Consider the following 27,987-nt stretch of genomic DNA (forward strand, 5'->3'; position numbering starts at 1 on the left):
ACCCCGTGGTGCGCCCCTCACTCAACCTCTCCCCGGTTCTGCGCATCGTCATGCACCGAGACACTTCGTTCCTGAGTCCTTCCATGACTTGAATTGTAATTTTTATTATTTTTCATACTTTCATTCTGTTCTTTTTCTTTTTTTTTGCCTCCCCTATTTGCCCGGATGCGTCAATAGTTGTGATTTCTACACTTTGATTTACGGATTACTGCGCCAGAGTTGTTCGCGTCTTTGGAGGTGAGTGTTTCTTCTATGAGGTCTTGTGAAATTTAGCGGTAATTTCAACTTTTTTTTTTTTTTGTTAACTGTCTCTGCTTATTGATCGACTTTAGTTTTAAAATGCATGCTGGAAAAGTCTTGCAGGGGAAGGCTGCAGTTTACGTTATCTTTACCAAGAATACTTTTCGACGTGAATGTGAGCGTAAAGGTGCACTAAATGTCGGGTTCCGTGCAAGTTTCCAGATGTGTGGACTCAGCTGTTGCTTGTCACTCAGGTGAGCTCGTCCCTCTCTCCCCGCCCCTCTTTTTTTTTTTTTTATTCTTGGCGGTGTGTTTTGAACTCTTGAGAGACCCCATCGGTGTCGAAAGAACGCATTACGAAATCCACAGAAACTCTACGAGCTCCATCTCTGCAACAGCACCGTGCAAAAAAAAAAAAAAAAAACGTCTTCCTCCTCTCTCCACGCTACAATTTAAAAAAATATTTTACTGTTAGATTACCAGAAAATCGATTATTTATTTGTCTTTTTTAAATTGTATTAATTTATTAATATCTACATTTTTCCTTGTTGTGAAAAAAAGAATTTAGATTAACTTTTCTCTTAAAAAAAATAAAAAAAATGAGTCCAGTGGTGGCACCTAGTGGTGGCAAATATGCTGTACCAATGTTTGGTGCTTTCTATGTTGTAGAAATATTCCCAACTTTTTTTTTTTTTTTTTTGCTTTATAAATAAAAAAAACTATTTAAAGCGCAGCAACACTTTCCATGCAGCATGTAACCTGCCTCGCAGTTCGCAGGTCTGGAGGTGTCACCCCCATCCTACCCACCCCTCCCCGCTGTGGGAGGCAGGCTGTGCTGGGGGTATACACTCTCTGCAACGCTGAGCCTTTGTTAATGAGTATGTATCCCTGTCCCTTCTCTGTGTGTGGCACCGGCTCCAAGTGCACGTGGATCCAGGTGTCCATTACGTCTACTGTTCGTGCGCGCAGCGAGTGTGTTTATGCGCGCGCGGTAGACATAAGGTGCTTGGACTCACGAGTTAAGCTGCTGTTAATTGGTTAGCCATTTGGACCACAGGGGAGACTGGAGTCAGGATGACGTCAGAGGGATGTTTGTCATGACCACTAGTCTGCTTGCTGCTAATATAGATTCCCAAAAGACCCCATCATAACACTCCCATCCATAATTATTATTATTTTTTAATACAGGAAGTTAAAAACTGGATGCCAAAGTAATGGAGTAATAATAACTTCCAATGAAAATGTTTTACGCACCACCAGACACTGTTAAAAATGATTTAGTGTGATATATATTGTTGCTGCTGTGGTTGGTCAATTTCAACCCCCATTTCGGGAAAATGTGCAGCGACTTGAAATACTTCCAAGTTTGAAGTAATTTGTTGAAACAGTTCGAAAGGAAGTAGTCCTATAAGTGCTGAAAATTGTGCTCTACATGAACTATAACAAATAAACACTACTGAGAGATTTATCTCAACATTGTCACCACACACTAAGCCTCAAAATCAAGAATTCCACACTAAAATTTTCAACACACTACAAATTATTTGGCACACCAATGGTGTCTGTTTTTTTCCCCAAATCACCTTCTTGCCTCCCAGTCTGGTTTTCAGCATCGTGCATCCTGGGCAACGGTTTCTGGTGAACCAGAAAGTTGCTCTTTGCCCATCTGACAGCCGAACAATCCGAGTTTTATTTACAATTTCCACACCTGAGAGGTTGCGATTCTGTTTCAAAGGTCCATTAAAGAGCTTTGAGAAGATTTGGAGTCATTTTGCTGCTCATAAAATCACTTTAAAGAAGTAGTTAAATATTAACAGACTGATTATTAGTGCTTCCCTGTCTTGCCAAGAAAGTTAAGAATGATTTCCAAAAATCAGCACACTTAGTTTTTTTCTTAATGTGGGAAGTTTAGCCCAGGAGCTTTTTATTGGTTTAACAAATAGTAAGTTGGGTGAAAAGCTGAACGTGCCAAAGGAAGGAAGGCAGAAGGATGTGATGCAGATCTTGTTGAGATGACCCAAGAGTCCCAACTGTAGCTGGAGAAGCGCTTAGACTTCTGAAGGCCTCATTGAAATTTTATTACAGTGCTTTTATGACAGAACTGCTTGTGTTGTGTTGGTGGACAGTTTTCAACCGGCAAACTTGTTTTACAGGAGCTTCACCAACAGCTCTCCTCTTTTTTTTTTTTTTTCTATAAAACCCAAAAAGTCACAGAGGAAATCCAGCTTGGAGATTGTTTTGATATTGTTGGACACTTTCCTGGAAAACCTTTTTTTTTATTGCTCTGCAACCAAGCATGCCTGATTTAGCACAATAAGGTCTTGTGGAAAAACACATCGTCTGATCGCAGATGTAACACCGAAGAGTTCAATATGGACCCGGATTCTGCCGAGAACTGCAGAAATCAAGTCAGAAAGAAATTTAAAAATCAATTTTTCTCTGTTTCTACTTTGACTTCAAGAACATTCTGTTCCATAGATTTTGGCTTTTTGAGCAAAATTGCATCAGGATAAAAAAAAAGGAAAAAGAAATACACTAATAAGAACCATGAGCTCAGATTGGAAGCCTGAGTGAATTTATTTGTGTTAAAGTAGAAAAAGAGAAGCACAAGAGACTTCCCTTTAATAGCAAGTCTGCACGGTTCTGTACAGAGTACGGTACACCATGTGTGTGTACAAGACAGTTTGTTCTGTCATACTGCAAAACAATCCACTCCATAAATCATTCTAAACCTTCACTTCCATCTTCTGTCCAGCACAAACTCATGTACACACGCACACACAGCTTCGCAAACAACTCACCATAGTCAGTGCAAAGGGCCAAAAATTAAGGGGCCAATCGGGGGAAAAAAGTGAAGGTGACATAAATACGATGAGATTACCCGGTTTATGAGGTAATTAGTTCTAAAATTGTTCAAGCTAAAAATAAGTAGGTGCTTTTCAGGTAAATAGAAAAGCAAATACGTACTCTACGTTCGCAGAGTTTCTAGAGAGACAGTGTTTTAGGCATTCTTGAAGGAAGTTGTTGTAAAGTGGTGCATCACTTCCACACGCTCAGTTTGGCCCTGAAACACTCGGGGACCTTGCTGCGGTACGTCGCATACATAGGCACAAACCGGTATGAGATCCGCACGTTTCAACAAATCCAAAAAAATAGAGCCGTCCTACACAATTTAGACGTAAATACACTTTTCCAAACAACTTTCTGGAGCACGCCGTCCATCAGTTCGTTTTAAAAGTGTAAAATAGTAAAGTTCATGACAACATTTGGGTGATATTTTTCTGCAGTTGGTTGGGTGTTACGTAGGAAGGAAAGAATAAAAGTTCAGGTTGGGATTAAAATCTGGAAATATGAACGTTTCTCTTATTACCTTGCACACACTTAGAAGAATGCACAAGATCTCTCATGCATGTAACAAAACCTAAAGGCCCAATTTGAAAACTGATTGTTAAAGTCACAATAATATCGATACTATTTACTTTGCTACTCATATTTATATAGAAATCCTCAATAAACAACTATTAAAATTACTAATCATTTCTTAATTACCACTAACCACTTTATGCTTGTCAGGCATCAGACTTGGTCAGGGATTTTCATGTGTGTGGGAGGGCTTGGTCAGTAGTCCTTCATGTACAAACACTTAGTGTAATCTTTGTGCTCATTGAGTGGTTTCAGACCAAACCCTTCAAGCCGCATTGGCTCCAGAAACCTAGTATTATGGTTAGTTTGTGGGTTGGAAGAGTAATCCAAGGCTTAGCAGACTAGGAGACACTGAGTAATGGAGTCGGAGGAAGAGTTACGCTAAATCCTGTGTCAGAAGTCGCAGCAGGAGTTGAGATGAAGTTGAGACGAAGTTGAGACGAAGTTGCCCGCAGCGCTTTCCGGAGCAACACAAAAACGGCGATGCTGTGAGGAGAAGGGCTGCCGTCTCGTGCCCGCGAGTGAGAGTTGACACGGCACCACCTTAATTACCTATACACACAGCTCTATTTGATGATGATTAAAGCCGGCCTCACATGTCTGCTCAGACAGTGCAGAGACGGAGACATTAAAGACAGCGATCATTAGATGGTGATAATTAAAAGACTTTAAAGTTCAAGTACAAGTATAAGGTATAGATAGAAGTAGAGCATTGTATAGGGAGGCAAAACTGCTTCGAAGAGAACGTGTAATTATTTCTTATCAAATGGCCACCCTGGGGGGAAAACACAAATGATAACTTTCTGTTTTGTTTTTGATTGGGGACAGAGATAAAACGGTCCCCAGAGCAGATTCTGGGTTGATGAGTTTTACTTCCAGCCAAACAACATTGCTCTTGTGGTGGGAAAACTAGTTTTATTTTTCCTTTTGCTTGTTTTCTTGATCATGCTTTGAGTTTTGAGCTTCCCAATAGGAACCACTGCTTTGCCAGAATTATTCTCTTGAACTTTTTCACATTTTGTCACATAAACCTCAATGCAGATTATTGGGATTTGTGTATGAATACATCAGACATGATTACAATTTAGAACAAAGTATTTTTATGAGTTGACATTGTCCAATCAAAGATCAGATCTACATCCACTCTACTTTTACAAAGCACTGTATTTCACACCTCAGGGTGTTATTTAGCCGTAGCCGACTAAATAACATCATGGGGAAACGTTGCCTTTTGCAAGAAAGCCGTAATTGAGCCAAAATACATGAGGTGTGCTTGTTATTATAGGATTGAAACATGACTCAGCTTCTGCCTCTTCTTAAATTTGTTTCATGTGTTAGACATTTTCCTCTTCAGGCAAGGACAGACCCTTTCAGTGAATGTCTCAAGACAGCTCCGATAAAAGACGGTTTGTTGCTCACTCTCTTCGTTTTACCATTTTCTCTTTGTTTTAATAAGTGCTTCAATTGTCTGTAGGGACAAAATGACATCATGAATTGTGAATTTTGTTCTTTAAACGTTAGAAACATGTTTTCGAAGATATTTAAGTACTTGTGAGAAATGTTAAGTGGAACCTGTTTATCTTTAGAGGGGGTGGCTGCGTCTCTCGAGTCGTTCCCTGCCTGTCACAGTTTCTCCACATCTCTTTACAATCATCCCAGAGGAATAGTGGGTCTTTAATTCATTCAGAGAGGAAATGACTCCCTCGAATCTGATGCCACCCGGAGTCAGGAAATGGACCGGTGTGATAAATGCAGCATAATGAGGGTGGAGAAAATTACAGGATTTTCACAGAAATTTGCTGAAAGCTACACATTTTTCCTTTACTTGTCCAGAAGGGAGATTAGTTATTTTTTCTTTCTTTAAAACATTGGCTCAAGCTAAAGGAGAAGTCTTTCCACTGCCAGAAGGTAACGCAGTAAATGTTTCAGTTTTCAACGCAAGGCTGAAAACAACTTTTAAAGTGACGGAATACAAAATCGAACTTGTAATCAACTCAGTTGTATTAAAACAAATGAGCATGTATGGCTTACTTAGTCCTGTACTGTCAATACATGTTTGAAATATTGAATTCGAAATATTGAATTTGAAAACCTCAGTGACATGTAGCGCTCATCAGCCATGATTATATTCAAACGCTAGTAGTACTGAAAGAACTACCCCTGGCTGAAGTCTTGGAGCTTCACTTTTCCTATTAGCGTTAATGTCGAGAAACTGGGCATGTAATACATTGATACAGTCTGGATTTTTTTATTTTGACCGCCACACTTTCTTCTGGCCTGAAACTCATTTGTTTTGCCTTACTTCTTTCTGATTCATAGATCTCAGCAAAATCTTTGACATGCCTTATAAATTATTAATGCTTAGCAGCAGGCAATGGTGGTAATAGTTAACAATAATAATAATAATTATTATTATTATTATTATAAATGTTTCGGTGAACACAATTCATAATGTTCCTATAATTTCTACAAGCTCTCTGCTGCCCCCAAGTGATAAAAAATATTGCTAAGATTCCTTCATTTACAAGAGAACGTAGTTATATTCAATAAACTAGAAAGTGAGAATTGCTTGCCAGATTTTAAGGACTTTCTGAAAACAACCTTCTGTATTAAAGAGTTTTTAGTAAGCCCACATTTCTGTGCTAATATTTTTTTAGTTGTCTGATGCAATAATCCAATTTAAAATCTTATGTTTTCATTTGCTGTAAGTGGAAAGTCATAATAAAGGTTTTCAAGAATATTGTAATAATTTCTGTGCACAACATCTTTATCTTACAGCGATATCTTCCCTATAGATGTGTTTTGCTACCCTTTACCTCTAATTAATTAATTCAGTCTAAATTTGAAATTCTGCACCTTGCTATTCATGAAAACATATTTCAGATAGGAGAATAAAATAAAAAAAAAGTTTGGGACTTTCCAGTTACACTTTGCAAAACCTAAGAAACAGTAATTTGTCTATTATCTCCGCTTCACTGCTGTTAGACGCTAACATTTAATTCAACTTTGGTTTTGTTTGTTGTGAAAAGGTGATTAAATGGCCGCTTGCATTAATGAGTTGGTACATAAATGTCTTAGGTGTTCACACAAATGATCTCCAAACCCCAACAGTAAAGTAGGGGCTGAGGGGAATCATTATCTCCAACCAGCCACCCATGAAATAACAACATGTGGGGCCCTGTTTGTGTGTGTGCGGAGCTGATCTGCATTTGTGGGCCGGCATGTGTTTTTTGTTTATTCTATAATTTGCATGTGTGTATTTTAGTGTTTTGGTGGTGTCCTCTTTAAAGAATATCCCCTGTATTCCACAAGTTAACAAAAATGCAGACTGATGGGTTACATCTTGAACTAAAATGCACTTTTCGGCCACATGGGAGTCTCTGATTTGCACATCGTTGCAACAATGCTCAGGCTCTGCTCTGAACTTGGTTGAAACCCTATCGTTTGGTTCAGAGGGACACAAATATGTTGTATATCCCTCTTATACTACTTCCTTCCCGTAGTTGTTTCCCATCTGTTGCAGATTAGTTTCAGTGTGTTTAGAGAGAAAAGCCTGTCACCGAGCAGGACTGATAGTAAACCCACAAGTCAGAACTGTCAGGTAGGTCCGAATTAACAGAGGCCAGCTGAGGATATGGCAATCGGAGAGGTTGGGGGGAAGGGGGCACTGCAGGAAAGAGACGGACAGAGAGAGGGAATGGGGAGTCTGAAATTACACGGCGAGACCACCAAACGGTTCATCTGTTTACCCACTAAGCTGGACCATTACTTGAGGGCCAGTGTGGAATGCCAACGCCGATTTCCTGGCCAGATTTAAGGGCGGAGGACAAACACCCTACAAGACATGCTACGTCGGCTCTTATGATGGGGTTTATTCAAGCATCGCAAGATGCTCAAAGCAGTTGTCCCATTACACATAGCTTTGAAGACCCTCTTGGCATTTAAATTTTAAATGTTTGCTGGGCCTTGAGGCGGCTTTACTCTCACCTTCTAAAATGTCTTTCAGTCTAAGGTGAGAAAAAAAAGTGTTTAGGAAAGGGTTTGTGGTTCCACACACACCCTTCGCTGACACTACGGCATATTGAGAATTGTGCAAGCACATGCTGTCCCAGCTTTAGTAACGAGTGTGACAAAGTGCCTCAGGGCTGCAAACTTGGTCCGACCTGTCGTCTTTCCCAGCCCTTGTTGTGTTTGTAATGTTAAATCGTGGAGGGCGGGGGGAATAAAAATTTAAAAAAATACGGTGTCGGTTGGGTAATACACAAATATATAAGTGTGTGTGTCTGTAAGTGATGTGTTTGTCTGGTCTGGTTGAGTGATGTACCAAACCTCTGGGGTCCTATTATTAAGGCTATGTGTACACAACCCCCCAAACCATGCCCAATATCTATCTTTATCCCTCTGTCAGAGAGGAATTCACAGATACACCAATTTACAAACAAGCTTTTCCCTAAAAATGTGATGCAATGATACTCCTTGATTTGCCTCACTTATCAAACACTTCTTGTTTTTCATGCAGTCAGTTTCTCACGATAGCAAACTTCATGGATCTGCATTGAGTGGCATAGTTCATTAAAGGTCCTGTTTGACATTGCGTAAATCACTGGGACTGACGCTCACAGCGGTAGAGGGACTAAATAAATCACTCCTAGATAAATCAGAGTGATAATGTTGGCCAGCGAAAACAAAAACAGACTGAATTTTGACAGGTGCACGTAAAGTCGGCCATTTCTCTTCATCTGTCAAGACAAACAAGACAATTTAGTTTCTTATCTTTTGCTGTCATCTGTTAGTTTCAAATACATAAAGTCATGGCAAGTTTCTTTTGTGATTCTTACCAAGCAGCTCATGTGAAATGTGTCCCAATAGTCTCATTACCGAAAGTGATGTCAAAGTGTGGGCTGGATGATGTGAATTTGCTAGTTCCCACATGACATTTCCAAAGAAGTGAGTTTACTTTCCTTGTGAATAGCAACACCTGCATTTGTGAAAATAAAGTCTTACCAATTGTTTGTCCTTTTATTGAGATGCAAAAGAAAGCGTCCAACAGACCAGATTTTTGTCCATCTGCAAAGTAGCGTAGTGTTGCGTCATGCATCCTGATCACCCAACGGCTGTGGCTACTTTTTTAATTTGACGACATGGAAAGCAATTTTAGCCTCACTTTTAATGTAAAACGATTTTAAAACTGCAGTAGCCAACCATGGTTATCAGAGCTAATAGCTCAACTACCAGTTGTTAGTCTAAAAAGCATAACAAAAGCTCAATAAGATCTTACAAACCACCATCGCTGTCCATATTTTTTTTTCTTTATGACTGGAAATATCTTCAAACAGCTAAGCTTATTCTTTATGCAAGTTGGGGATTAGTGCCGCAGCCTTCTTTCCTTCTTTCACTCAACTGACTGACACCGACTGGCCAACACACCACAAAAGCTCATTTTTCTTTTTAAAGGAACATCATGGTGCAGCATTTTCATCATTTTGAAACCCTCACTTGTCACAATTTGAAATATACTTTAATTACAGCAATTGGACCGTGTCAACTCCAGTCTGTTCTAGAGAATGCAACTTAGTTTTAGGTTGAAGCAGGCAAAATGATTTCAAAATGCATAAATCCCCCCAATCCCCACATGCACAATTACACACACACACAAAAACACCCCTTTCAAAGCAAAGGGTAATTGACCCTATGGCTTTTATTAAAGAAGGAATGCAATGATCAAATTAGAGTTGGATAGGAGGCACAAGACTGTTGTCCCGCACGTCTATGACAGTTATGCATTTCCATAGGTCTCCGTTTTATTTGGTCTGGTTAGTCTGTAGGTTTCTCTTCATTTTGCTCTTTATTAGACAAAGTCTTCAGCCTCAGGTATTGCTTGCCAAAATTCAAAGTGAAGAAGTATAACTGATCTAAAAGCTGATTAACAATGCTGCATTCTTTCGGTATACATGCATGCTGCACTATTGATCGTTCTGAAAATTATTAATACATGTATTCTGTTGCCGCTTCACAATAACTACAGCAACAGTTTTGATTTTGTCAGCCATTCTTTCTCTGAAAACTGATATCCACCCAAGGCAATAAAGAACATCATCTTCTGAAAGGTGGCTCTAGTCGCTGAATTTCTTACCACTATTGCGGTTTCAAAAGAAGTTCAATGCAAAGTTTTAAAACCCAATTCCTGCCCGTGCTTCCTTCGCAGTTGACGATTTCCTGCGTTTTATAGTTCTTTTATTGCCACTTCTGTCATCCTGGAGGTGTGCGGCTAACACCCTGCCACGGTTAACAAATCACGGCAGAAAGTTTTACAGCTCGAAAGTTAAACCACACTTGGAGAATGAGTGTCAACGAATATTAACACTGACCCGACGGGACGAACTACAAAGAAGCTCCGCAGACCTGATACGGCTGTGGAAGAAGGCAAGTTGAGCCGGCGGGCCTTGTTAGGAAGAACTGAAGGTCTACTTTCTTGCCGTGAAAGGCCGCCGAGAGGCGTCTGTCAGCATGGAAAAGTATGAATGGGTTGAAAAAAGAAAGAAAAAGAACGGAATCAAAGTGGATGTGAATTGAGATGTTGCTCTGAGGGTTTTATGTGAATAAAACATAAAAGCCTCGAATACACTTCAACTGTCAGATAAAAACTCTTCCTCATAGAGATGTCTGTTTATTTTCACTGTGTCAGCGACAACGGCGTGTTGATCTCACGCCCTTGCTTTTAGAATCATGGGTCTACATCGCACATATTTGTGACTTCGACAGAGTGCGACCACTTCAGTCACTTTTAATTGTGCGGAGCGGTATGCACAGTCCTGCATACACCATTGCGTCTTCGGACTTTATTCAGCTTCTGGAACAGTCTCTGCTCCGTTTGAGTCGGGCTTTTATGACAAACTGCCCCACGACACGTTGAGACATGCAACTGTCCTGGTTGATCTCCGTTTCGAACCACCAAACAAATCTCTTCGATGTCTTCTTCAAATGGCCGAGTAAATCTATCCTGACAGATTCCAGGTGTGAATATCTGGTTGAATGTGAAAGTAGAGTACAATGGAAGAGGAGCATGTTTTCTTAGTAAGCCATCCCTCCACAATACCAACCAAAAGAAAAAAAAAGAAGAAGCAAAGGCCAAATTATCAGGTAGGCTCAGTTCCTAAAGGCAGATAAAAGGTGCAGTCATGAAGTGTATGGAAGTGTGCCGGGTGTCTGCCTCCAGTCGGTGTCTAGTTTCAACTTGGATTTCAGGTGCAGAAAGCAGCAACTAGGTCTTGTCTGAACTGCCAGACTTTAGCTTTTGCCAGGGGAAGATAGCTTTCCTTGGAAAGCTACTGAGGAAACTTGATCAAAACATGTCACCCCCAACTATTTTCCAATTTGACTACGTTTAAGATTAAAAGTATACTTGGGTCCAAAAAAAGCTTGGTTGGAGTCGAGCCCTTGGTAAAGAATGTGGAAAAAGTTTTTATCATCTGAAAATCTAAACAGCGTTCTGTTAGTAAAAGTGAAAGAAATTTATAATTTTATCCATGTATAATTACATAAGGTTATTGTAAAAAAAGCCAATCTACATGTATTTTTAAAAAATGTTTTTCCCAAAAACCAAACACTTCTCCTCTCTACTCAGCACTTCCAGACGTCTCATAACAATCACTGAAACATCAGAACTTGCAGACAACTTTGTCTCACTACAGAACGGTCAAAAAATGTGGCTTAGAAAGGAATGTTATAAAATGATATTTTTAATGACAAATGCCACAGAGTAGCTATACTCTTAAAAATATAACTGGAGATTATCACTTCCTTTTCCCTGCCTTTTGCCAAGAACTTAGAACTTAAGGGGAAAATGATTTTACTCTAGCTGCATGCAATACTAGCCTGGTTCCGAACAGCCCTTTGGCTACACTTTTTCTTCATAAATTGCCAAATGTATGAAGACTTCAACTCTCAAACAGCGCAGAAAGTTGAAGTTCAATATTCCTCCCCCTCCTCATTGCTGATTGGCCGGTTGAAATTCTTCCTGAGAAATCCAGCTCAATGGGAGAAAGCCCAGACGGGGCACCATAGGAAGATGAGAATCGAGAAAAATTCCATGAGAAGGAAATGGCTAAGCTAATGCAAAGCATTCGTGTCCTGATACTTGAAGGAACGGCTGCGACTGTTTTCTTGCTTCTTGGTGTTAGTACACCACTGAACCTACTTTAAAAATGCACAATGTTTCCATCTGGTATGACAAATGACACCACATTTACCGCTACAGTTTGTCTCAACCTCTTAGATATTGATTAAATACAAATGCTGGATCCTCACGCTATAAAAAATAACAGAAATAAGGACAAAATTACTTCATTCTTAACACATAAAAGGTTTGGGATGTTTTGGATATTTCAGTATTGCAGAACTATTCACCTGGTTAGCAAGTGCATGATATTCTAATAAGTGGTACTCTGACTGTTGACCTTGCTGCTAGAATTTAGGAGTTTAACTTCAAAAAGGAAAACAGATTATTTAATGTATTATGTCCTTATTTTTGCACTGTTTGCACTCTTTATATTTTTTTAGGAGGAAGCCAAAGAGATGGGAAGGTCAGTTGTGTTTTATAAAGAACCATAGGTCTCTGGCCAAGAGCCCAGACCAAGTCAGAGAGACAGATTTCTGTCCATTGTCTGCCATAAAGCCACTCGTCCTCGGCCCTGTCGTCTATTCATGCAGGAGCATTCTTCTCCCACTCGTTCCCTGTTTTCATTATTAGGATTAAGCACCTCGCTGTCAGAAAGAAAAACAGAAGTTGTCTTCTCCCTACCCATCTGCCCAAATAAGATCTGCAGAGTTTCTGAAATGCATATCCAGATGAGTATCTCTGGAAACCCAATGCGAAACCGCTCTGAGTGGGGGGAACAATGAGAAGCTTTTGCACAGCACTGCCAAGAGCATAGGAGAACCTTGGAGCTTTTCTGAAAAGTTTAGCCTGCGATGTAACATGACTTTCTAAAAATATAAATCGGAAGACCAGAAAAAAAAGAAAAGAAAGAACTTATCGCTCTCACACTCTCCCAAGCTAATTAGCAAAGTGAGTCATTTCTCATTTCCAGCAGGTTGTGGCATGCGACAAACAGCTCCGCTGCCCTGTTCGGGAACCGATTTTGTTGGCTTGTCAGAGAAGAAGGCATCATTGTCCGCCAGACAATTGAGTCAACTCATTTCTCATCTTTGACTGTTTAAATTGTGAGAGGCTTTTCAACCTCTCACAATGATGGATGGTGCCGAACCTGATCAAATAATCACAACAAACATCTCCAGGGCTCATCTGGAAACTTTGCTTTAACTCGTGCGGCGGTCTCGTGGACAATCCCGAGTGATTCCTTCGGAATGATTTTCTCCGCTGCAAAATATGCCAAATCGTTGAGTTTCCTGAAGCGAAGTGGTCCGTGACAATAACTTCATTGTGATTGTCTGAAGTGAGAGATGAGAGCGGGGGACCCCTCTCCTCTACATCATTCAGACCTCTAAAGGAAGAAGAAGCGCAGAAGGACGTCTGCATGGGGAGGGTGTGACTGGACGGAGGACCGACCATGAGAATTTCCCGAGATGGATGAGACTGGCTTGAGAGGAAGCGGGGTTAATATTTAACTCCTGACTCACCAACAAGACATGAGGGATTTTTAGCTGCTTTTTAAATGCAGCTAAGCTGTAAGCTAGGTGTGGAAATGATGCCAGTGAGTTTGGTCAAATTATTCTCTGCACAAACCAAATATCTGGGAACATATACCACAATAAAGTTTACTATAAAGCTGTTGTTGCGAGTTCGGAGACAGTTGCCACCTGCTATCATTAGTGCTAGCATTGCAAGGGGATAGTAGCAAATATTCTATGGTGTCAGGCTTTAAATCAATCATGCCGTCTTTGTGAAAAAAAGATCTATGCTAGAAGTCTTTGAGTATTCCTTGCACGCAGAACCATGAGTAAACAATCTGTTTCTGTTCCTGAGATAATGGAGCAGATGGGCTAAACGCACCATAAAACGTTTATTATGACCCTAATATAATCAGCAGCTGAATACAAATTAATGGAAAACTGGGAGAAGAAATTGTCTCTAATGGATTAGTCTGGACTCCCACAGAGACAGAGAAAACCACAACATGCAACCGTTTGGCATCAGGACGAGGAGTTTCATGCAAATGAATGTGTCGAGGAAAGACGATAAAATAGAGATAAAGTTTCCTGTACGCAGCACAAAATACTGCACATTCAAGCACTTAAGCTGGTATGACGAAAGTGGACATTTGTCTACTAAAAGATTTTAAAACGGAGACAAAAAGAGAAGACATGTCATCAGCAATCATGCAGCCCAATGCGGTGCTGCTGGCTGCAGGGCCCGGTGTTATGCCGGTGGAGGAAGGGAATGTGGAGATAGAGACGATGGGTGAAGGGGGTGTTGATTCTGAAGAGTGTTTTCGTGTGTGTGTGTCTGCGAGAGAGACTGAAGTGCAGAGACAGGCGATTTGCTTTTTAGGGCAGGAATAAGGGAGGGGCTGACGAGGCTTGGCTGCCCCAAGAGCACACAGTCACAGTGGGATCAGAGATACAGCAGATAGAGACGTCACCTCTGCCCTCCCTGCTCCCCTACTGGACTTGAAAGTATTTAGACTGCCGAACGGGTTTTCTCCTCTGACTGCTTCGGAGCTGCTCTTTGAGACCGCTATGATAGCTGAATTTGACTTTTAAAAGCCTTCTGAAGGCGGCTGGAAGGAAGAATTGTTTTCTGACTGATCTGCATCCGATTAGAGCATGAATCCGTGCTGCAGAAAGGTGGCCAGAGCTGGGAAACTGAATGACTGGGGGATTTTTTGAAGTTTGTTTCGATTTTGTGCAACGGTGGAGAGAGACAGATGCTTTTAGCAGAGGTAAGACTAAGCAAGAGTGTAAATCAGTCATGGAAAAAAAAGCATTTTCTCAGATTCAAGTGGCCTCATTTAAGCTGTGTCAAGTCTCCTGTGCATCTCCTGAAATCGTTGGTCTTTTAGTTAACTCCCACAAACTGTCAAAAAGAAATGTCTTCCATCTTTGAGCTAATATAATAAACTAATAGACTTCTATCAGTAGATCCCAGCACATTTAGACAATATGAAAGTGATTTTGTTTTTCATCAACTCTTTCTTGCTCGCTGAAGCTTTGACGGATAGATACTTTTATGCTTATCTGCCCACTCAGGGTATGTGACGCACGTATGTGCGTACAAGCTCAGATCAGAACAGCAGCACAGCTAGCCTATAATGGAGCTTAGAAAAGCAGTCGAAAACACAGCATTTTGTTTTGTAATTTTGTCATGTGGCAATGTTTTCTTGTTGTTAAAGACTAAAGTAAAACACTCCATACATGTTTTTGGGACCTCAGTTATTTTGTCACCTGTCAACTAACTTTGTTCCGGTTTATTGTGTCGGTTCAGCTTGGAGTTCGTGTTATTACAGCTTATTGCTCCTGAAAGCCACAAAAGTGGAAGTTTATAACTTTTATGAAACACTGTTAAATGGGTTGAAATTGTCCATGATTTGTTTACCTATTTATTTTTTGGTTATGTGGCAACTAATTTTGTATGTATGTATGTATTCTGTGTCTGTAAAAGCTAGTGGTAGCACAGCTAACTCCTACAGAAACTTAGAAAAGTGGCAGTTTAAAACAAATGAATTGTTGCTTCAAAAGTCATTGAGTTGTATAGTATGTATTTATTCTTTTGTCATCTGGCAACAGGTTTTCTCTATGCCTATTGATTTTATTGAGGTGCAAGCAAGCACTGAAGCACAGCCATCTGCTAAAGGAAGTTAGAAAAGTAGGATGTTTGAAAAAGTAGCAGTTTAATACAGTTGCTAGTTATTACTTGAAGGTGTTTATTTTATTTTTTATGCTGTTGCTACTTTGTGCATACTATAAACATCCACATTTTCTTTAACCTGCTTTTGGACATTAGCATAGTGAACAGTTCCAGGTATTTTCCAAATAACTGACCTGAAATGCAATACAGAAATGCTGACCAAGGTTATTATGATTTAAAACTATATTACCCAATCGAAGTTATATAAACACATTTTTTTGGGGCATAGTATTAGGATTTAAATTTGTCCCCCGCCAAAACAGGGGAATGTGATGTATTTTCTTGATGTGCTTTAAGTTTGCCAGCAAGGTTGGGGGAAAAAAAAGAAAAAAAACTTACATCTGGCCTGTGTTTACGCCAACACGATGTTGTGACTCTAAATGGCTGTTTGAAAAAAGAAAGAAAAGAACTTTCTCTTTATAAACTCCTCGACCTCATTCTCTGTCTCTGCAGTTCCCCACATCTTGAAGAGGAATACCTTTTTTGTTTGTGTTTTTTTTTTTTGACAAAGACAACCATTGTGTTATTGCCAAGTGGTGACATGGTGAAATGTGAGTTGCTGTGTATATTGGCTCAGGAACCCATAGTCACCTTTTCCTCGTTGTTCGCGCGACGAGAGGCAGGGGAGCTGATTGGCAGACGCACATTATGACAGTGATGAACGAGGGCGCAGCAGCTCAACTTCAAAGTGAAGTAATGAGGGATTGCTTTTTTTTTTTGATAACTTTTGTATAAAGTACATAGGATGGAAAATACTAAATAGTTTTGGTAACTCAAAAAAAATGTTTTCATGAGAAATAGACATTTTTCCGCCTCCCAAAATTATTGGCGTGTAGATAGGTTCAAAAGCCTTACAATAAATCACCAAGTGACTCATCCTTGCAGCAGCTCTGAGATTTGGAGATTTTTTCCACAGATAAATGTGGCCATAATATACTGTGGCATTACATTGACATAAAACATACGGTCCAGTGATTTGCATTTTCACTCTAGGCTTTTTATTTAAATTGTCAAGGTGACTTGGGTCCTAATCCAGCCCTACTGTTATAATATAATTTTGGTTGTTTTATATATATATATATATATTGTTATTTCTCTGTGGTTTAGAGTGATAGCTGGTATTTTTCATTGTATTCAAAGTAATTCAATATAGCTTTTGTTACATCTTTTTTTTAGAAGGTAATTGTTTTTCATCTCTGGAAATTTGCTCATTTCATGTTGGACAAAGTACTGTGTAAGTAATGTCATCTGCATAGCATGCCACACTAACTGGGTTTCATGCCATTTATTTATCACTTATCACACTTATTTCCTCTTGTGTCATTGTCTTTCTTCAAGTGAACACAACCCTCAAATTAAAAGTTGGATTTGTTACACTGTCAGTTTATGCAATGAATTTGATTATTGCCAGCTTTGCACCAAATTAATGACACAAACCTATTTTTATAATTTTATTTCTTTTACGTTTTTCATCTAATCTCGTCGTTTGTTGGGCTTAACTGGTTAAGAAGAGCTGATATAGGACGAGCAAAGACAAAAGCTTCTGCTTGACAACACTATCTCACGATTACGGATTAGCCACCGAGGAACAAAGCAGTGATCACATTCCTTTTAGTTCTGTGATAAGAGCTGCAGGCTTGCTTTAAACTACGACTCTTATCTGCAAGTTCTACGTTCTGCCGCCTTGTATGCTAATTGGAGGAATGCTTTTTATGCCCCGAGTGTTGTTCCTGAAAGCCTGGGAGTGATATTTTATGTGAAACAGGCCTCTAGAGTTGTTAAGTGTAGGTCATTTTTATAGCTTCAAAAATGTTTGTTACTTTAGCACAAAATAAGGTAAAATGTTTATTACCTAAAAGTGTGTGTCTGGAGATTTCTACAGATGTGATTCATTTACACTTACAATCTTGGAAGTGGCACTAGTTGCTGTAATAAACGTATGAGAGAAAAACATGCTCAACAAAACCACATGACATAAAAATCCTCACAATTTGAAATTTACATGCGTTTGTCCCTGTCTGTCGACACGCAGCGCATTCATCCAAAGAGACTCGCCGGCGAGGAATTTTACAAGTGTAATTAGAGGTATTGAAATTTCACACTGATAATTATAGCTCAACGCAAACTACCAAGACGTGGATGTCCCTCAAAATTCTGTTCTTATGTAAAGCATCTAATCTCCACACAGTTTTGAGGAGGGTGTATGAAATTTGTTTTTCAACCCAAACAGACAACTCTGGTCTTTATTTGCATGTGAAAGATGCAGAGTTTGGGTCCTGTCTGCACTGGAAAGTGGCTTTTTCGACACCTTTAGTTCTTGTTATCGGGCCGAGGGACCTGGAGAACATAACCGCTGCGAGATAAGAAAGCTACTGCTGAAGGTGGAGGAGGGTGAGACGGAGTTGGGGAAAGACTTGACGGGCCTCCAAGCAATAGCTGGTCCAACCGTTCTTTTTGTTTTTTCCCCATAGAACAAAATACGTTTGCAATTTTCCTGCATGTATATTCCTGCTGCAGTTTGAATGTGTGTTGTCTTGTAAACTGTTGCGTCTGAATAGCTTCACGGGATTCAGTGCAGACTGTTGGATTTTGCGTCGAATGAAGCTGTTCACGGCTGTGTTCACGTCAGGCTCTAAACAGTAGATTTGTTTACATTGTGTGCATATTAATGGAAACTACGTTTTATGAGAAAGATTTGTCTGATAGTTTCTTTGTCCAACTTTGATCTACAATTGATAAACTGCATAGTAGACTGGGAGTGGCATCTTTTTTCTTTTTTTCAGACTTAGAGTTTCAGGTTTTATAACTGAGTGTCATATCTAAAAGGAATCGCTGTGTGTAGAATTATAAGGCTCTTTTTGCTGTAAATGTTTTTTTACTCTTTGCACATAACGGCTAGTCAATATGGTATTCTCACAGTGGTTATACATTGTTTGTATTTACTTGTTTGTATGTCATTTACTTTAGTGAATATTTATTGTGGAAAATGTCATATTCCAATTCCTTGAAGACATAGGTAAATAGAAGTCCCTGTAAAACTCCACTTAAAGTCATGTTAGGTTGTAGAGGGTCTTTGAATTATTAGATAATCTGCAGATTATCTAAATTTAACAGCATTTTCACTCAAACGTAGTAATTTAGAATCACTCAATTTTATTACTCTGACTCGTTAATTCTTATCTTAATTTATATATTTATTAGGTTTTCTTTATCATGTTTTGTGACAAACCGACTTTTTTAAACGTTGTAAAATATGTTATTTGTTCCCTTTGTGCCAATTCAATAATTAAAGTAGCTTTCTAATCTACCCTAATCCAATTATAGTCCAAGGTTCTTGTGGCCGTGGCCACCAGTTGGCCACCTCTGCACTACGCCCCTGCAAATGTTATTCTTGTGTTTAACAAGTGAACTGACTTGGCGCTAAATTGAGGAGAAACTGTTTTTATTTCACTGTTTGTTCTTTGCTCTTGGAATGTTTTGTTTCCAGCCAGAATGTTAAACCCTCACAACGCTGCCAGGGCAAAGGCACTTAGCTCATTGAGACACTCAAACAAACAATGCAAATTGACCGATTGCGAGTAATTGAAAAATAATAATTGCGAGAAAATCCAATATCAGCAATATTTCAGCCAAAATGGATGACGAAACGGCAAAACACAGACATTTGTGTATAATTAGGTTAAAAACGTGACGGAAGCAGAGTTTGACAAATAAAGGGCCCCACTTCCGCAAATATTCAATCGCCACTCTATTCTGTTTGTCTTCACAGCACCTGGGCGCAATGAACCCGGAGCGCAGCGACAGAAGGGAGCGAGCCGCACCCAGAGGGCCAGAGACGGAGGCTCGTTCGGGGGGTAAAGCGGGGAAGATTGTGTCCGTGGGCTTCCAGAGGAGCTCCACCTCAGATGACGACTCTGGCTGTGTGCTTGAGGAGTACGCCTGGGTGCCGCCAGGACTCAGGCCTGAACAGGTAACAGCCTTCCAAAGGGATTTAATTTGACCATTTGGAGAGACGTACATATAATCTTTGTCTTTAAGGGTATGTTCTAGAATACCAATCTAATTTTAGTGTAAGATAATTTGCTGACAAAGCCCAAAGACATCAACACACGTAAGTAGAGTTAAATGTTTAAAATTGGTTCCTATAAGCAGGTGGTTTAGTTCAAGTAAGGATATTTTGCGCCGACATGCCCCGACACTGAGCATCTGCTCATCCATATTTAGCTGTGTTTACAGGGGATAAAGACTTCACTTCAACTCAGTCAGAAAATACTTTGCCATGTTTCCTTTTGCCTCCAAGGACATGCAATCACCTTTTGCACTGGCTTCCGCTTCTCCTGTCAAGGGAAATTAACTGAGGCAAACATTAACATTTACAGTCCCTCACTGTCTGCTTTTGTGTGAAGAGATTTCACAGTCGGGCGCCTGTGACTAGATGTAGATTGTCATGTTTGGCCCGTGGAGTCACAAAGGGAAGACACACACCGATATGCCCTCCTGACAGCCTAAGACTCTCCTCTCTTTGATGCCTTTAAGCAATCAAAACAAAGGAGTTCCCGTACGGCCTGGCAACGGTTCAGAACTGCTCATGCATGCGCCTCTCTCCTTCTCCAGGTCCAGATGTATTTCGCCTGTCTGCCAGAAGACAAAGTGCCGTACGTGAACAGCCCAGGAGAGAAGCACCGGATCAGACAGCTCCTCTACCAGCTCCCGCCACACGACAACGAGGTACAAAGACTTCTTGTTCAGCGTGCGACAAGAAAAACAGTTATTCAGAAAAGAAGCAGAGCAAATGTTCCCATGACACATTGAATACTTAATTAGGCAACAATAAAACTAACTTTTCATATTGTTCTGTTTGTTATGACCGATATTTCTTTTTGTATCAGGCTCCTTTTAGCTTTTCACTTACAAAATGCAGACTTTGTTGTCCAACTTTGCATGTGCAAGTTAATCCCAAGTACATAGAATATTACAAAAAAGTATTTTTATTTTGTTGCGCAAAATATAAAATAAGACTGCAATGGCCAAAGGCGCAAAAACGGAGAAGAAAACCCAAACCTAAAGAATGTAAAGTTGGGCAGTGATGCCCCTGCATCTAAAACTGCTGGCAAAAGAGTGAAGAAGGCGGTGTAAAATAAGGAAACTTTAATTTCCTTATTTTAACGTAGACTTTATGTTGATTAAAGAGTGGCATCTCAACCATTAATTTTTGTTATCCTTTATGATCATGGCTTAATGAAAACATCAATTGAATCATCCACAAATAGGATCAGTCACAAAGAGTCTTTGCAATTCAAGCTGGCTATCCATAGATTAATCTATCCAAGAATATTGATGGAAAGTTGAACGGAAGGAAAAAGTGCTTCAGATGTTTGGTAGGTCCAAAATTAAGGATTTCTCATCACAACAACCAATATAAACCAAGAACAAAACGACCCAAATGACCAAAGAAGGGTCACATTTTAAGCAGAAAGTCAAGGTTATATTTTGTAAACCCTTTGAAATTACTTGCAGAACTGCCGGGAAGCCTAGTAAAGAATTATACGAGTATATCCTCCATCGAAAGATTTCACAGTGCTGCTCCAAATCTTCCTGAAGTTCTTAAGAAAAACAAAACAAAAGAGCTTCATCCTCCTGGTTTTATGTTGTAGCTGTTTTTGTCAAAGCAATCAGTGACAACTAAAGATCCAAAATCTTCTAAGTTTCATACAGGAGTGAATCAATAAAGGTTAAGGATCTCCCCATGCAAAAGGCTGCACATTGAAGCGCCTACTCATACACAATCAACAGCTTAGTTGCCCCTAGATGTGTGAGGAGAGTCCTGGCACACAACAGGAACATGACACAGGAGTTGAGCAGACAATACACCAGACTGGGTGGTGAATTAATGAATGAACTGGCTGAAAATTTCTAACAAAAATAAACTTTACATCACAGATGCTATCCCTCAAACGCAGCAAAATACAAACGTGTGAACAGTAAAGCAAATCTCTTTTGTTTTCTCCGCTTATGACGTTCAAACCAGCTCCCCTCTTTCTCACTGACGACACGAGAGTTGATATTAGGTGATATGATGGAGGGTTAATCACCAGCTGACTAACAAGAGGGGCTGGCAGGGGGTGCTCTGTGTGTGCACATTTGGAAGAGAGAACAACTTCTTCCAGTGTTTGGGCAGTTTTATGATGTTTGCTCGCAGCGCTGGCAGCCTGGGGAGGCGCAGTGATGCTGGCTTGAAGGGGATAAGACGTGTGCGTGCGTGTGGGAGGAGAAAGAGACAGAGACAGCATCGCTAGCTGTTGTTTAGAGATCAACTGAGCTGGTTGTTAGGACAGCCCTGCTCTTTTATCTGAGCCTTCATCCTCCTCTATAAATACAGAGGAAGCGTTTGTATATTGTTAATGCCATCCTTTCAAAGCAGCCTTGGGCAGAGAATTAGCTTCAATTAAACGCTTTCTACAACCATATTTGGAGCTGCTTCACCCAAGCACAGAGATGAAAGCAATGCTCTCTGCTGGACTTGCTGCTCATTTAGCTTTGCACTTAAAAAGTGTACAGTGTGACCCATATATTTATATTTCACCCCTTTTTACTAATCTAAAAAGCCAGTAGATGACAGAAAACCTGCTCTCTAAACATCCCATCCTCACTCTGAAACATGGTGGTGACGGCGTCATACTTTGAGAATGATTACGAGAGTTAATGGGAAAATGGATAGGCTTTTTGGTTGTAACATAAAATGTAAACAATTGACCATTATTTCTTGTAATGCCTTTTAATTCTTTTCTTTTGTCGTTTTCTCCAGTTGCGGTACTGCCAGTCGTTAACGGAGGAGGAGAAGAGGGAGCTTCAAATGTTCAGCACCCAAAGAAAGAGGGAGGCGCTGGGCAGAGGGATGCCAAAGATCCTCCCGAGAGCCCTGCAACACACTCGCTGTGAAAACGTATGAACCTCCCCCACACACACACACACACACACACACACACACTCACACACTGGCATATTACTGTGCACATATGCGCTGAGGTGAGATAGTCACAAAGAAACCAACCGGAGGGCCTTCAGCCATTTAAATCACGTCAAGCCGGTCCACTATCCTTTTCTGGTCCTGACTGGCTAATATAGTCGTTTTAATCACTGACATAAACTTCCTCATTAGGGCGGGAGAGGAAAAAGGGAAATTGGAGGGCTCATGTTTAAACCAAGTGGAGAGGCCATTTTCCTCATGAGGAGCTCAGCCAATTTCCTGCCAGCCATCTATAACCCAGCATGAGAGACTGCAAATAAGTGACCAGATTAATTAGTAATTCTCGAACAGAGTCCTAAAATCAGGTTTTTATCCAAACGAGTCACAGTATGAAGCAGGCAATTCCACATTAAGTGCTGTAATTAGAGCATGTGGAGCATCTTGACATTTTGAATGGAGTCGGGTTGAGCTCAGGACAAGAAGCAGTTGTGTTTGCAGATACAGTAAACAGAAACATTAAGTGCTGCTGATCATATTTCTGAAAAAAATAAATAAATGCCTTCCTTTGTTTCTCGGAACGTAAATATTGGTGTTATGCAGCTTCCGATGCGAAGAGTGACTCAACCACATCCTCTTCCAGGCGTCCTGGAGGGAGCAGATGAAGCTAATTTCCCCTCCCCGAACATTCAGATGCAGTCTGTCACCACTCAGACACAGAAGCTAAAATGGAGGGGGGGATGCAAGGTCACACACATGCTCCCAGGATTCCAACGGACGCCATACACACACGTTGGACCGGACATGCATATCTTTACGGCAGCTCTGCAAACATATGCTATTGTCAACCACAGGCCTTTTAATGACAACACTAACCTCATCGCTTTGCTAGGCTTGGCTTGTGGTGATATGCAACACCACAGTTTTCAAGGCCCCAGTCTGTCCAAAGTGGTCATAATGGCTAACAGCTGGGCATGCTGTCCCACAGTACCCTATGAATGCCTTATAAATATGCCTAGTTATATAAAGACTGCATGTTCAGGCAGGCTTTAACGATCTCAATGGAGTCATGAGACCTTTTGTCAGAAGGCCAAGGCCACTTTACAGACTAGAGGTTCTTTCCTACGAATTACTGACAATTGGACGAGGCAAGAAAAAAAAATAGTATAGGTCCCCAAATAATCTTTAGCTTCAGTATGTTCAAAATACGTTTTTGCTGTCTTTGCGAAAATTAAAACTTAGCAGATATACAAGTGTATGTCAATGAAAAGTGAAGTTCTAATATAAGAATGCCACCGAGCTGCAGGTATGTCTTTGTACCGTACTGTAAACGCTCCCAAGTTCTTCGCCTGCAGTTGCTTTTCTTTGGATAAATCACTCCCTTCGTACAGAGTGGCATGAAGGCGGACAGCCGACCCCGCTGCTGAGGTGTGAAGGAAGTCGATCTTGCTTTATTAAAGGCTCAGCTGCATTGCTGGATCTGGTGTCTAACACAAGGAATGCCGCAGCTGTAGATGCATCCGTCTTTGGTGGCTCTTGAAGCACTCACTTAAGCCGCAGTTCGCACCTTGTAAATCTCTACAAAGACTTTGGCTTGGATGGGGTTCGCTTCATAATCCACTCAAGCCTGCTGTTTTTAATTCATTTTACCTTCCACTAAACCTTTCGGGAATATGCTTGTGAATAGTCATCTTCCTTGCAATATCCTTTTGTCACCTACCCCACTTGTGGAGGGTTTTGAGTGACGATGATTGGATTGGCAATAGAGGGAGAATTTCTTTATTGTTATACTCTAATAGAATAAAAACTTACTGATTTAATCCATTCAACATGCCTATTTTGAGGTTTATTTCGCAATCTGCCTTACTTAGATTTGCAAGGAAGAGTAATTACCTCCTGTTTGTGTTTGACAGTGTTGTGGTGGCATTAGTGGAGGGGAGATGGCCATTTTTGCCTCCAGAGCAGGGCCAGGTCCCTGTTGGCACCCAGCATGCTTTGCATGCTCCATGTGCCAGGAGCTTCTGGTGGATCTCATCTATTTCTATCAAAATGGCAAGATCTTCTGCGGGAGACACCATGCAGAGCTCATGAAACCTCGATGCTCTTCTTGTGACGAGGTAATTGGCCCGATTATGTAACTAGCAACTGTTGTATTTTAAGTTGATGCAAACTAACAATGGTTTTGCAAATATACATAGATCATCTTTGCAGATGAATGCACCGAGGCCGAGGGACGTCACTGGCACATGAAGCACTTTGCCTGTTTTGAGTGTGGGACTATGCTAGGTGGACAGCGGTACATCATGAAAAATGGACGGCCCTACTGCTGTGGGTGCTTTGAGTCGCTGTATGCAGAGTACTGTGAGGCCTGTGGTGAAAACATTGGTAAGTCATATTTAAAATCTTGAGAAAAATTTTGTGACAAACATATATCTATGCATGAATTTGAGTGTTAAAACATGAAACTTGTGGCAGCATTTGTGTTCATTCCAAAGCTCAATCTACCAAGTAGCACCTTGAGTACAAATTACTCGTTAAAAATAAAAAAATTACAGCTTTAATGTAACAAAATGTGGAACATATTGAAAAAAGATTCCATATCAATGCCTGGACAGACACATGAAAACAAGATCACGGTAACACGATTCTTACTTTAATTTCTCTAGGTGTTGACCATGCCCAGATGACCTATGAAGGCGTCCACTGGCACGCCACAGACCAGTGCTTCTGTTGTGCTCAGTGCAAGACATCTTTGCTGGGTTGTCCCTTCTTACCCAAGCAAGGGCGCATCTATTGCTCAAAGGCCTGCAGCCAGGGGGAAGATGTACATGCCTCAGACTCATCAGATTCCGCTTTCCAGTCAGCCCGCTCTCGTGAATCCCGACGGAGCGTCCGCATGGGGAAAAGCAGTAGGCCCGCTGAACAGTGGCGACAGTCACAGCTATTTAGCCCTCCTACTACAGGGAGGGATTACGAGCACAGGTTTGGGGAGGGTGAAGAGGACAGAGATGGCGATGGTGACATTGATATAGTGGGGAGCAAACTAACCCGTCTCAGTCTGGAGGAGGAGAGGTTCTGGAGGGAGCGGGAGGAACAGGATGCTGGTGGAGAGGAGGATCCAGAGGAGTGGGCTCAGCATGAGGACTATATGACTCAACTCTTGCTCAAGTTTGGTGATCGTGGCATGCTGCACCAACATCAGCCACCGTCCTTAAAATCACCAAGCCCCAACAGTGACTCAACGCAGGTAATAAGTATGACAGATCCCTGGCTGAAGTCTGATTCAAAACCTGTGGGTCTTAACCCCTCGTCCCCCGCCCCCAACAGTCCCACACAGAGCCAGACTTCTGATCAGTCTCGAGCCAACAGCCTCAGTCCAGGCTTGATGGACAAGAAGCATCTACCTGAAATGTACTGGGCCCAGTCACAGGACGGCCTCGGAGACTCGGCATATGGAAGCCATCCAGGTCCTGCCAGTGCCAGAAAGATCCAAGAGCTAGAGTATGACCAAGAACAGGATCAGTCTGGAGTAGGAAAGCAGGCTTTTTGGCCAGATACAAGGGAGTGGTACGAGGACTCCCTGGAGTGTATTGCTGACGAGCTAAGGAAGGCTGAGAAGGGTGTTGGAGACTCCATGGATTCCCTTGCTTTGTCAAACATCACTGGTATCTATAATGCTTTACGTCCTCATTCGGTTCTTCTTCTTTTTGATCTCAAAAACACATTCTAACAAATATTCCTTTTTCACTCTATTTCAGGTGCATCACTGGATGGAGATGCACCCACAGTCTACAACCTTCATGGCATCCAAGATTCTTCCATGACTGTTGAGTGCGAGAAAATGAGCAACATGGGAACATTTAATTCATCCCACATACACCACAGTGCAAAGTCCCTAAGTCTTAACATGGAAAAGAGAGTCGAGGAGGCTGAGAATGGGATAGGGCTTGGAATGAGGGTTGGTGCTCCCACAGGACTTCACGCAATATCTCCACGTTCAGAAGGCCTCCCCGGATCTTTTGTTCAAGCTCCGGCTCTAAGGAGGAGCAAGTCACAATCCAGGCCTCCTCAAATGGTCAAGTTCTCAGAGGACACAGTGGACAATGGATATAATGATGGATTTGAGGTTAGTGTTATGAAACATCCCATGAGTGAGAAGCCACAAAGGAGGGCGTACTGCCCAGAGGAACCTGGCAGAGCAAGAAGCCACTCGACAAGCCACCACAGCAGAAGCAGGCCCCAACACCGCCGTCGGAGTCGGCGCCACAGGAGCCGCAAAACTCGCTCGGACAATGCGCTTCACATGGTACCTGTAGAGAGGGCGCAGAGGCTGTTTGAGCCTCAGCAGCAGGGTATGGTAAGTCCACCATATGGTGCGATGCATCTTCAGAACCCTGCACACATGCTGCCGCTGGCCTACTCCCAAACCCGATCTGACTATATGCTCCGTAGCTCCAACCAGAATGACCCGCAGTTTGAACATTTCATGGGTCTCCACAGAGATGAGGACGACTGGTGCTCAACTTGCTCTTCCTCATCATCAGACTCTGAGGAAGAGGGTTATTTTCTTGGCCAACCAATCCCACAACCCCGAGCGGTTGGGCGCTACTATGCAGAAGACTACCCAACAAGGGTGACCGCACTCACGGCCCTCAGCCATGGCTCACAGACTGGTTGCAGAAAGGGCCATAGCTCCAAAAACTGTATCATTTCTTAGCGAACCAGGCCATTAATCTTATGAGGTGCACTACACAAAGCAATATGGTGAAGATTTTTAATTAGGTCTGTCATATTCTGTAAAGAGGCCATTACTGAGCTGTTTAGACACTTGTTACGTGCATGCAAAGCCGGTTAAAATGTTCGACATTGATAGGATTTGAAAACCAGTGGAAGTTTGGAATTTCACCGAGAGGATTTTATGTTCAGTGAATAGTTTTGCAATGGTAAATATGGCATATGGTAAAAACATTTTTGCCCCCCCAGAGGTTAACAATGCAAGTAGAGCCAAGAAGCTAACCAAATAACTATTTAATGTTTAACTAAGACAACATAAAAATGTAAATAAGTTAAAATTTCAGCTCTAGTATTTTATACTCATTTAAAAGTGTAAAAAGCGTTTTGCTTGAGTGGGAGGAATCACCAAGTTGTCCGCAGAAAAAGGCCACATTGTTCCCTGTTTGATGTTTGCAACACCTTCCATATTATGTAATCACAAACCATGTACAGAACTGGCAGCAACACACCCGTATTTGCACCTGACCACCAGCATTGCTCTAAGATAACCAGCGTACGCTCTGTGATGTGAAGGTGCTTGCAATAAATATTTTTTCTCCAATTGTTCAAGAATGCTCTGCTTGAATCGGATTACACAATTTGTAACACAATGGTTTTTGTTTTTTTTTTCTAATTTTGATGTCAAGTCGACAAACTTCATAAATACTGAAACAAGAAGGGAAAACAAGAAAATATGAAAGCAATGCAAGCTAGGTAGTCT

The 27,987-nt window shown here is 41.1% G+C and overlaps 1 protein-coding gene across 2 annotated transcripts; it reads left to right on the top strand.

Annotated features, from left to right (window-relative positions):
• On the top strand, nucleotides 1-27,828 carry prickle1b (prickle homolog 1b). Of its 2 annotated transcripts, none has more exons than XM_055054609.1 (8): nucleotides 1-237; nucleotides 19,299-19,499; nucleotides 20,144-20,257; nucleotides 22,335-22,472; nucleotides 24,407-24,610; nucleotides 24,692-24,878; nucleotides 25,160-26,158; nucleotides 26,252-27,828. In XM_055054609.1, exons 2-8 carry the CDS (start codon nucleotides 19,311-19,313, stop codon nucleotides 27,208-27,210), a joined length of 2,790 nt encoding a protein of 929 aa, XP_054910584.1. In that variant the 5' UTR covers nucleotides 1-237; nucleotides 19,299-19,310; the 3' UTR covers nucleotides 27,211-27,828. The 2 variants fall into 2 exon arrangements, with proteins under 2 accessions (XP_054910584.1, XP_054910583.1); XM_055054608.1 differs by lacking the exon at nucleotides 1-237 and adding an exon at nucleotides 13,976-14,564.
• Nucleotides 27,829-27,987: the final 159 nt, after the last annotated feature.

The sequence above is a fragment of the Poeciliopsis prolifica genome, unplaced genomic scaffold, assembly GCF_027474105.1.
Source record: "Poeciliopsis prolifica strain line A6 unplaced genomic scaffold, Auburn_PproV2 SCAFFOLD040, whole genome shotgun sequence".
NCBI lineage: Eukaryota > Metazoa > Chordata > Actinopteri > Cyprinodontiformes > Poeciliidae > Poeciliopsis > Poeciliopsis prolifica.

Excerpts from the sequence above, each read along its gene's own strand:
- prickle1b (XM_055054608.1), top strand. Across the intron at positions 19,500-20,143 it reads CAGGACTCAGGCCTGAACAG|GTCCAGATGTATTTCGCCTG; the intron begins GTAACAGCCTTC and ends CTCCTTCTCCAG. Across the intron at positions 24,879-25,159 it reads GGCCTGTGGTGAAAACATTG|GTGTTGACCATGCCCAGATG; the intron begins GTAAGTCATATT and ends TAATTTCTCTAG.